The sequence below is a fragment of the Petaurus breviceps genome, unplaced genomic scaffold (assembly GCF_028583685.1).
Source record: "Petaurus breviceps papuanus isolate PSGF00001 unplaced genomic scaffold, PetGlider_PUasm1.0 90778, whole genome shotgun sequence".
Lineage (NCBI taxonomy): Eukaryota > Metazoa > Chordata > Mammalia > Diprotodontia > Petauridae > Petaurus > Petaurus breviceps.
The window spans coordinates 1756385-1768495 of NW_027187343.1; the positions used below are offsets into that span (position 1 = coordinate 1756385).

Below are 12111 nucleotides of genomic sequence, written 5' to 3' on the forward strand. Positions count from 1 at the left end.
TCATAGGAAACTTAAGTCATCTGACCTTGTACCATGAAAAGGACTGTAGCTTTGGAAACCAAAATCTGATATAAAGGGTGGGGAGGGAGATAAATTCCATCAGAACTCAAGAAGATTCACTAAACTGAATCAACATATAACTTGAATCTTCCAGGCACAGATGGGAACTGAATAGGGCAGTGAAAAAGGTTGGAAAATATGGTTTAGGATTAAGAGATAAAAGTAGTCAAAATGTCATGAACCATATGTAGGCCTTGGGGTTATCACGAACATTTTCTTCGAAAAGACAGCTGAAAGTGTTGGAGATGGCAAACATCAGAGATAAAAGTAAAAATAACTATCTTAATGGATACCCCCCCACCAAAAACAAACAAACAAAATCTCTTTACCAACATAGGAATTGTTCAAAGTATCCCAAATATCTTAGTGTATGTAGTTTTAAGCTATTCAAGTGGCTTTTCAGAGCTTAAAACTGAACTGACTTAGAATATCCTACACTGCTGATCCATAAGAAGGTATTTAATTTGACAGAACAAAATGCAGTCTTAAAAGTATTTTTGTAACAAGATTATCTCCTATACTTATGGTAAGATAGTATAAAACTCCTTGGCAGTAGCAACAAAGTTGACAAATGTGATAAGCCACTAGTAATTAATATCCAGTAAGGCATAAAATAGAAATTTATACTGGCAAAAAATGTTCATTACTGTTACGGAGGAAGTACAGAAATTGAATATAAATAGAGGTAATAAAGTTCAGAAAAGAGAGTAGAGCATATTTAAAGAATCCTAGAGAATCAACTAAAAACCTAGTGGCAGGATATAAAATAAATTTGCATAAATCTTCAATATGTTTTTATATTACCAACAAAATCCAGTAACAAAAGATAGAAAGAGAAATTCCATTTAAAATAACTGGAAACAATACAACTGTGGAGTCTACCTGCCAAGACAAAACTAGGAACCACAGGGACACATTTAAACATATAAACACAATTAAAAAACAATTTTCACACAAATACAGTCAGATCTGAACTGTAAAAATATATTAATTGCTCATGGTTAGGCCCTATTATATTTCATATAATAAAAATGACAATCCTCCTTCAATTGATTTATTCAGTGCCATACCAATCAAACTACCAAAAATTATTTTATGGAGCTAGAAAAACAGTAACAAAAACTCATCTAGAAGAAAAAAAGATCAAGAATATCAAGGTAATTAATGAAAAAAAAGTAAACAAAGGGAGCATAGCTGTACCAGACATCAAACTGTATTATAAAGCAATATTCATCAAAACAAAACAATCTGGTACTGGCTACAAAACAGATGGATAAGTGGATCAGGGGAATAGATTAGGTACACAACATACAGTAGTAAACACCCATAGTAATCTAGTGCTTGATAAAGAAAAGATCCAAGCTTTTGGGACAAAAACTCAGTATCACACAAAAACCACTGGGAAGACTGGAAAATAGTTTGGCAGAAACTAGGTATAGATAAACATCTCACATCATCTAACAAGATAAGGTCAAAATGAGTATGTGGTTTAAACCTAAATTGTGATACCATAAGCACATTTGGGGAGCATGGAATACTTTAACTGTTAGATCTATGGATAAAGAAAGAATTTAGGACCAAACAAGACATAAAATGGAAAATTTTGATTACATTAAATTAAAAAGGTTTTACACAAAACAAAACCAATGTAGTCAACATTTGATGGAAAGCAGAAAATGGGGAAAACATTATTTTCACAGCAAATTCATCCCATAGCCTCACTTCTCAAGTATTACAGAGAACTGAGTCAAAACTATAAAAATATGTCATTCACCCCACTGATAAATGGTCAAAGGTTTTTTCAAGTATTTTCAGTTGAAGATGTCAAAACTATAGTTAGGTAGGAAAAAAAGCTCTAAATCACTATTGATTAGAGAAACACAAATTAAAACCATTCTTGGCTGCCATTTCACACGTATCAGATCAGCTAATATGACAGAAAAGGAAAATGGCAAATGCTGGAGGGAATGTGGGGAAATAGGTATACTAATACACTGTTGGTGGAGTTGTGAATTGATCCAACCATTCTAGAGAGCAATTTGAAACCATGCCCAATAGGCTACAAAACCATGCATACCCTCTGAGCCAGTAACAGCACTACTATGCTTATATCTCAGTGAGAAAAAAAGGAAAAGGACCTATACGTACAAAAATATTTATAGCAGCTCTTTTTGTAGTGGCAAAGAATTGGAAATTGAGGGAGAGGGAATGCCCATCAATTAAGGAATGGCTAAACAAGTGGCATTGTGTGATTGTGATGAAATAGTACTGTGCTATAAGAAATGATGAGCAGGATAATTTCAGAAATACCTGACTTATATGAACTAATGCGAAATGAAATGAGAAGAACCAAGAGAACATTGTTACAGTAACAGTAAATATTATAGAATGACAGACTAAATGACTCAGCAAAAAGATCCAAGATTATTCCCAAAAGATTTATGATGAAAAATTATATCCACCTCCAGAGAAAGATAGAGTCTGAATGCAGATCAAAGAGTATTTTTTACTATCTTTTATTTGTATTTTGTTTCATATTGTGACTAATATGGAAATGCATTTTACATGACTGCACATGTACAACCTATATCAAATTTCTTGCTTTCTCAAGGAAGGAGGAGGGAAGGGAGAGAGAGAATGTGTAACTCAAAATTAAAAAAAAAATGTTAGAGGCAGCTAGGTGCTACAGTGAATACAGACCGCATAGAGTGGTGGCAGTATTTTTTTTTAATGCTTTAATTAACTTCTGATTTACATCATTCGTTTCCGCCAGATTTGAGTTACAAATTTTCTCCCCATTTTTCCCCTACCCACCACCCCAAAATAGCAGTCCCACAGGATATCCCCTCCTCCAATCTGCTCTCTCCCATATTTTCTCACATACCCCTTTCGACTTCTCCAGTGGATCTCTATGCCTCAGTGCCTGTATATCTTATTTCCCAATTACATGTAAAATGGTATTAATAATAGTATACACACACACATATATATATACATATATATTTGAATATTTGATTTTAAAACTTTGAATTCCAGATTCATTCCCTTCCTTCCTTGTCACCCACCCTTACTGGGAAGATAAGCAGTTCAGTATAGGTTGTACATGTGTGGCTAATGCAAAACAATAACATAGTAGATATATTGTAAAAGACTGACTATATTTCCCTCCCTCCTATCCCACCTCCCACTTGTTATATTCTCTACTTTGATCCCGTCCCTTTTCAAAAGTGGGTGCTTCCAACTTCCCTCCCCCCCAGCCTGCCCTCCCTTCCATCATCCCCCCTCTCATTCCCTTCCCTACTCTCCTGGAGGGTGAGATACCCTATATAGTGTGTATTTCATTCCCGCCTCAAACCAGATTCAATGGGAATAAGGTTGACCCATTCCCTTTTGCCTTCCTATTCTTCCCCTCCATTGTAACCATTTTCCCTTGCCTCTTCTGTATGAGATAGTTTACCCCAATCTGTCTCTCTCCATCTCCTCTCATTATATTCCTCTCTCACCTCTTAATTTCACCTTTTAACTATCATCCCTTCCTGTTAAATTGGTCCTGTGCCCTCTATCTATGTATATCTGTAAACATGTATACACACATTCACATATGTATTCATATGCCCATATACCCTCATATATAGACATATATATATATATATATATATTTATATTTCTAATCCCTTCAACTACTGAGAAAAGTTTCATCAGTTACACTTATTGTTTTTCCATGTAGGAATGTTAATAGTTCAACTTTGATAAATTCCTTATGATTTCTTTTCCCTGTTTACCTTCTCATGCTTCTCTTGCTTCATGTATCTGAATGTCAAATTTTCTATTCAACTCTGTTTTTTTCAGCAAGAATACTTGAAAGTCCTCTATTCCACTGAATGACCATATTTTCCCCTGAAACATGATACTCAGTTTTGCTGGGTAGGTGACTCTTGGTTTAATCCCAGCTCCTTTGTCCTCCTGAATATCACATTCCAAGCCCTTCGATCCCTCAGTGTAGAAGCTGCCAGATCCTGGGTTATCCTAATTGTGTTTCCACAATATTCAAATTGTTTCTTCCCAGCTGCTTGTAATATTCTCTCCTTAGTCTGGGAATTCCAGAACCTGGCTATAATATTCCTAGGAGTTTTATTTTTGGGATCTTTTTCAGGAGGTGATCGGTGGATTCTTTCAACCTCTATTTTACCCTCTGGTTCTAAAACATCAGGGCAGTTTTCTTTGAGAACTTCCTGGAGGATGAGTTCGAGGTTCTTACTTTGATCATGGCTTTCAGGTAGTCCAATAATTTTTAAATTCTCTCTCCTGGATCTATTTTCCAGGTCAGTGGTTTTTCCATGAGATATTTCACATTGCCTTCTATTCTTTCATTTGTTTGGATCTGCTGATTTCTCATAAAGTCATTAGCTTCCATTTGCTCCAATTTAATTCTGAAGCCATGATTCTCCTCATTGAGCTTTTGAGATTCTTTTTCCATCTGGCAAATTCGGCTTTTTAAGGCATTCTTCTCATTGCCTTTTTGAGCCTCCTTTGCCATTTGAGTCAGTCTGTTTTTTAAGGTATTATTTTCCTCAGTCAGGCTGTTGACTCTCATTTCATAATTTTCTTGCATTGTTCTAATTTCTTTTCCCAATTTTTCCTCCACTTCTCTCTATGCTTCTTAAGGTCCTCTATGGCCTGTAACCAGCTTGTATTTTCCTTTGAAGCTTTTGGTGCAAGAGTTGTGACTTCACTGTTTTCCTCCTGCTCCATGCTTTGCTCGTTTTTGTCCCCAAAATAGGAATGTAATGTTGGAATCTTCTGTCTGCTTTGTTTCCTTTGCCTGCCCATTTTGCCACTCAATTACTTGGCTTTTGGGCTTTTTTCCACAGTAGGACTCTGCCGCCAGACAGGGGAGTTTTCGTCCCAAATGCTGGGTTTTTCTCAGCTGCCAGAGGTATTAGATGGGTGCCCTGTCTGAGGTCTCCACATGCTCTGGCAAGCTGGACACACACCCCAGGACCTCCACCCTAGACTGCAATCCAGATCCAAGCAGGTTAAGGCAAGAGCGATTACCCCTCAGACTGGTGCTTGCTCCCCCTACACTCTGCTGGCCAGGAGCTGAAGCTGCCACATGGGGCTGGCTGGCTGTGCAGGTGTCTCAGAGGCTTCTCGCCCTGGGATAAAAGCCACGCACTCCCACTTACTGGCCCCAAAGTCCAGACTGTACTGGCCTCTCACTTTGTCCTTCGCATCTATGTATTGATAAATCTGGAAACTGCCACAGCTGCTGCTGATCTGGGGTCCCTCTGGCCAGGGGCTGGTCAGGCCCGCCCTAAGGCTAAAGCCTGGGTGTGGGGCTGGGCTTGGCTCCCAGAGGGCTTAGCTGGATTCCTGCTGGCATGCTGGCTGTCCTCAGTGGGAGGTTAGCTTCTCTGTGTCATTTCGTGGGTTCTGCAGCTCCAAAGTTTGTTTAGAGTCCCCTTTTTACATGGATTGGGGAAGGTGGAAGCTGGAGCCACAGGAAGGTTGTGCTTCTACTCTGCCATCTTGGCTCCCGAATATCCTCTATTTCAAGTATCACTCAAGTACATTTGAATATCTGAACTGTGTGTCATACACCATTAATTTATGCCATTTCATATTGTGCCATTATCATCCATGTCCACCCTTAAGTTTGCCACATGGCATCTACCCAACATGTTAAAGGTTATTTTCCCCTTCCCTTGATTCCATAAGGTTACCAAGAGAATATCTGTGCAGTCAAGCTACTGTCTTTTATCTACATCTGGTCATACTGTGACCAGATAATGTGTTTTTCCTATCATACATTTCCCTCTTAACATCTTTTACTTTTGTTTTCTTCAAAATTAATCAAAAGTTATGCTCCATGTGGTATAGCCATAGAACACTGGTAATATATTAATGTTAAAAATATGGTCTCTGTTTCTAGGAGAAGCTTGCGTTTGTTAAAAGAATTCTGTAATTTATTGAAAGCAATCCAGTCCATTTTTATCCTCTTGCTCATTTCTGGGTCCAGGATATTGTCCATCTTATATTGATAGAAAAGGTCTATAGGCTGTCCATTCGACTGCATGTATTAATTTGTAGAATAGGCATTCTTCATTCATTTGCCTTTTCCTGTGTAGATGGCTGGGCTAAACTGTTGCTGATTTCATACAAGGATAAACTAAGATATAATGCTTCAATATAATGAACTTACTATGTAATGGCAGATATAGAGAAGATATGCTACTTCTATAGTTACTATAATGGAAAACACAAGGTGATAAATGGAAAAAAGAAAAAACCAAAATACTACCAGAAATTTGAGGAGAAAGAGATAATCACTTTTGGCTATGGGGAAATCTCTAGGTTTTCATGACATTATCCTCTTCTGGTTTTCCTAATCCTCAGTCTCTTTTGTTTGTCCAGATCAAGCCTGATAAACATGGGCCTCCCACAGGGCTTTGTCTTGTGTTCTCTTTTCTTTTCTCTATGTGTGTGTGTGTCTACACATGTGTGTATCAACATATGTATGTATGTATTTCACTAGATCTCATCAGCTCCTATCGATTCAATGATCATCTCTCTGCTGATAATTATCATCATGATTTTCAGTTTAAAATCACCAACTGCCTGCTACCATTCTCCATGTGGATACCCCATAAAGTTTCTGAATCTCAATATTGTTGTTTTGCTCAAAACAAAACTCATTGTCTTTTGCCCAAAAAACCATCTCCTTTGTCAAGTTCCTTATTTCCATTTTCATTCTCCCAGTCACAGAGCCTCACAACTTCAGAATCATCATTGATTTTTCCTCCTCCTTACACATCATATCTATTAGTCACCAAATTTTGTCACTTCTTCCATAACATCTCTCACACTTGTCCCTTTCCACACAAATGGCTACAGCCCTAGTTAAGATGTTTATCCTGCCACACCTAGACTACTTTAATGAGATTTCCTGTTTTGGGCCTCCCTCATCTTAAATGCAACATCCATAAAGCTAGCAAAATGATACTTTTAAACTACAGATTTGACCCTGTCATTAGGATTAAATAACAAAAACAATGCCATCCTTTACAATAACAACAACAAAACTTCCTCTGCTTGGCATTTTAAATCCTTCACAATTTGGTTCCAGCATGTTTCAAGACTTTTTCCACAATATTCTTCCTCACTCAGTATGCCCCAAGTCAAACTGGCCTATTTTCTAATCCCTGAACTAGGTTCTCTACCTCTCATCTCCCATGCCTGGAATGTTCTCTCTCTCTTCATCCTCCCATCTTGGAATCCCTAATTCCTTGTAAGACTCAAGTGCCACCTCCTATAAGAGACCTTTCTTGATCCTCCCAGTTATTACTCAATGATACTCACACACTTGAAATTACTTTGTATATACTTTTGATTTAGTTATGTGTGTACATGCTATATCCATTTATCAGAATTTAAGTTCCTTAAAATTAGAGTCTGTTTCAAGTTTTTCTTTGTATTGTGAACACCTAATACAAGGATAAATAACTACACTGTATTTTTAAAAATGCTTATTAAATAGAATTGAACTGAATTGAACTGTGGATGTAGAACTGACAGGACTTGTCCCCTGTTTGGATGTAAAGGATGAGTCAAAGATAACAATGAGGTTATGGGCCTGACAAGAAGAATGGCAGCTGACAAGAGAAATATAAGTCAGGGGAGATAAGAATATAACTAATTTTTATAAATGGGAACATTTAAGCAAATCATTTTTCTCAATGATACCATATGTATATGTAAAAATGAAGGCAACATAAATGCCTTTCGATAACAAGCAAAAAGTCAGTACAAGTTAAATTCCTATAAACTGTCAAATTCTTTTAAATACTTAACTATAAGGTATAGGTTTTAATTATAAAGGTAAGAAGTTTTCTAAATATTATACTTACAGAATTCTTTAAACAATCATCATCAACATCAAAGTTTGAAGTATCTGTAGGACTACTAACTTCTGGGATATAAGGTGCTTCACAGTTACGAATATTATCCCAGTCAATGCCAGCAAAAAAAGGGTGGTTTTTAAAGTCTTCTATGCCGTTTTGTCCAAGGCGATGTTCTCTGCTACAAATGAGCCTTCGAATAAGGTCTTTAGCACTTTCAGACACATCTGTCACTTGAACTGGAAACTGAAACCTCTCCTAAAGATTGAACAATCATAATAAGAAAACCAAAAATGAATATCAGATTAAGAATACAACAAAGATATTAAATCACAATAATCAATAATGATCGTAAGAGTTATGTCAACCAGGGAGCTGAAAACATTTATATTAACAATAAATCAACACTGTTGAACTTGCAGTCAGGAAAACATGGATTCAAATCCTATTACCTATATTTAACTAGTTCCATGACCATGTCAAGTGAGTAACTTCTCTGAACCCTGATTTATTCAAGTAGCCTCTTCCTCACAGATAATCTAAGAAAGCACAAAGCAAACTTTAAAGTACTACACATTAGTTACTATTATTGTTATTATATATCTAGTACACATAGAAGATTATGCAAAATACTTGGGATAATACAAAATTGAGAGAAGGCTTGGTATTTGACCTTCATGGAGCCTAAAATTATCAAAAGAGGATATCTATAAGACAAAATAACAGAAGATAAATACATAAAAGACATGCAAATGAAGTAGTAAGTTTTTGTTGCCTTGGAGGTTTATAACCTTGAAGATAATACTGTCTCTTCCCTCTTCCTCATCTTGCCATAACTAAGCAGTTGCCAAGTCTTGCAGACTTCCTTCAGTAACTTTTATTTCATGTGTCTCCCTATTTCCCCATTCACAAGGCATTTACTCTAGTTTAGGCCCTCATCATCTCTTATTTGTATGACTGCACTTACTCCTAACTGGCTTCCTTCTTTCTAGTCTCCCTTTCGCCAATCTTACTTCTACATATTTGCCAAACTATTACTATTAACAATAAAGATGCTAACTTCTGGTATCACATTGATATTAACAAAATGAACTTATGTTTTGAGGAGAAATTTGAGCTTCCTTATAAGAGCTTTGCCATTTCCAAGCAGACATTCACTCTGCCTTCTTTTGTCTCTTTTAATTATTGAAACAGATTGAAAGATAAGTGAGAATTCTTTTAAGAAAATAAATATGCAACACAATGTTAATTTGTAGTTTTTGTGGGGCCTGCAAGGTAGTAGGGATCAATTTCTACTTGAATTTGACACCACTGGTCTAGACAACAAGCATTCTTCACCCATTGAGTTTTCCTAGTGGTAATGGATAGGGATAACCCTTTTGAGTTATTATCAAACTAATATTAAGAGAGAGGTTAGACCATGTACTCTATAAATCTTTGATGGTTATTATATGTCTCTAGGACAAAATACAAAATACTCTGACATTTAAAACTCTTCATACTATGGCCCTCACCCATCTTTTCAGGTTAATTTTTCCTCTTCAAACAAACAATTTTCTAGCTAAACTTGATGAACTTCACATTATATCTTCTGTTTTCATGCCTGGAACTCAGGGCTTCCTCACTTCTATAAATCCTTCACCTGCTACAAGATTTTTGGATGCTACCTACTATATGATATCTACCTGGATTCCCTAAATGGTTAGGAGTCTCCCTTCTCAAATGATCATGTATGTACCTACCTGAATGTGTTGTATTCCATCGGTAAAATGTAAATTCCTTGAGGAGAGTAAACCAGGTAACATCAAAGGGCCCTTCCACTTCTAAAGTTATACTTAGACTAAGATTAATTTGCAGTTCAGTTTGACTATAACATAGAGAGTATTTATGTGGTGAGCAGATATTGAAGAGTTTTTTTAGCAGAGTAATGATCAAATAAGCAATATTAGTCTAATAGTGATTGGAATAGAGATAATGATTTTAAAAGCATATTACACACTTATTGGGTACCAAATATTGTGCTAAGTGCTAGAAAAACAAAAAGAAGCTAGGTAGTCCCTGCTCATCAGGAGTTCACACTCTAACATCCTGAAGAAACACACCAAAAAACTCCAGCTGCAGGGTGGATAGAAAAAAATACAAGTCCTTAAGGATTCAGCAAAGGGGCAGACAGCAAGGCAAAAAGGTCCTTAGATTATGTCAATAGGTCAGGTCACAGTAATGAGGTCTGCAGGGCATAGGGACAGGAAAAAATGGTAAGGCCTGGTGGGCCAGAGATTTGATGACTCCCATCTTATCTAAGCCAACTGAGTAGTCAAGAAGCCTAATGAGTTCTGAGTGCCATCAGCTGGGGGGAAAAGGGATAAAGAGGGAATGAAAGTGGAAAAGGCTGGAGACTCTTTTCCTGTTGCCACTGGAATGTGCTAGATGGATTTGGCAATACCATGGAGCTTGGGAAATGGGAGAAGGTAAAGAGAGAAGGGCACTCTCAATGGTTATAGTGAAAATACTAAATATACACATTAATATTTTAATATAGGATGGCAATGAAAATGGTATGTCAATAAAGGATTGCAAACTTCTAGAGAGATAAGCTTGGTTTTAGACATGTTGAATTTGCACTTGCTAATAATGGGACATTCTCGTAGAAATATTATGCCAACAAGTATATGTAAAGAAGTAAAGCTCAGGAGATAGGGCTAAAAATATAGGAATCACAAGCACCTGCTGAGAAGTACTTGCTGAAGCCATAAACATTAATTAGATTACCATGGAACAGAAAGTAAAGAAAAGAGGTTCAAAGATAAAGCCTTGGGCAACAATCATCTTATCTCTAAAATCACTTCCAGCTCTGACTTTAAAAAATTTAAAGTTGGTTATTTTCCTGTAAATATTTGCATTTCTAGATAACATTATGCTATTTCATTCACCAAGGAAGTTTTAAAAAATATTTTAAAACACTAACTTTGTGGTTCATGATTTTCCCATATGTTTCCACCAGAGATTCTGCATAAAATGGTGTTTCTCCATAGAGCATTTCATACATGCAGACACCCAAAGACCACCAGTCGCACTCTGGTCCATACTTTCCTTTCCCATCTTCCATGGCTTGAAGAATTTCTGGAGAAATATAGTCTGGGGTTCCAACAGCCACAGAGGACTGAACCTGTAGAAGTAAACATTTTTAGTAATCTAAGAAATCCTCACACTGATGGAATTAATACTCTTCAAAGTACTGAAATAAGTGTGGAATTAAATCATTAGAAAACAGGGAAGTAATGATTCCAATGAAAACATCCTTTATATAATATCATCAGAGATGACTATAGGAAGTACCCTTAGTCAAAATTATTCCATAAGTATGTCTTTCATCAGAATTGGGGGAAAATGCTTGTTTGTTTTAGGTATGATTAGAAAATTGTAAAACCTGATGCATCTGAAAACCGTGTCCTCTATCCTCTGAAGGCTTCTAGCCTTTAGTAAAACACAAAAGATATTTTAAAATCAATAGTGTGCCATGGCAAGTGGATTTTTTGGCATTAAAAATAAATAGATTTATTTTAAAAGTTATGTTAAAAAGCTCCCTTGTTATAGAACTCTTCTTTGCCTTCCCTGGACACTCACTTTGTTCCCTAAAGTAGTAGGCTTACTTTCATAAAATCATTATTTGCTAACAGTGTATTGGCTTTTGTAATACTGTTTACTTGAAATTTTTAAAAAATAAATTATAATTAGACACACATCTATGGAAATAATTTGAATTTGACTGTCATAGTCATGCACCAAAAAGGAAGGGACAAGAAAAATATTTATTCATAAATACTGGTCACTAATACATGTCTCCCAATTTATTCATTTTTTGGGAAAAAGAATTGTAAAAATAAAAAAGAATATGAGTTAGATAAAAATTTAAAGGGAATGCTAGGTGGCGCAGTGAGTAGAGTACCAGCCCTGGAGTCAGGAGGACCAACTTAAAATCTGGCCTCTGACACTTAACACTTACTAGTCGTGTGATGTTGGGCAGGTCACTTAACCCCAATTGCCCTGCCTCCAAAAACAAAACAAAACTTTAAGATGGACTATAAAAGAATTAGTACTCACAAAAATGAGGCAGCATGACATGGCGGATAGAGAGGTCACCAAGGAAGACCTA

The 12111-nt window shown here is 36.4% G+C and overlaps 1 protein-coding gene across 4 annotated transcripts in view; it reads right to left on the reverse strand.

Annotated features, from left to right (window-relative positions):
* Positions 1 to 12111, reverse strand: part of CDC42BPA (CDC42 binding protein kinase alpha) — a 409866-nt gene that overhangs the window by 177456 nt on the left and 220299 nt on the right. For all 4 annotated transcript variants that reach the window (XM_069069123.1, XM_069069124.1, XM_069069121.1 and 1 more), the window contains exons 7-8: positions 10924 to 11124; positions 7968 to 8216 (exon numbers count right to left, since the gene is read on the reverse strand). In XM_069069123.1, coding sequence (XP_068925224.1) covers positions 7968 to 8216; positions 10924 to 11124 — 450 coding nt within the window. The remainder of the gene's footprint in view (positions 1 to 7967; positions 8217 to 10923; positions 11125 to 12111) is intronic.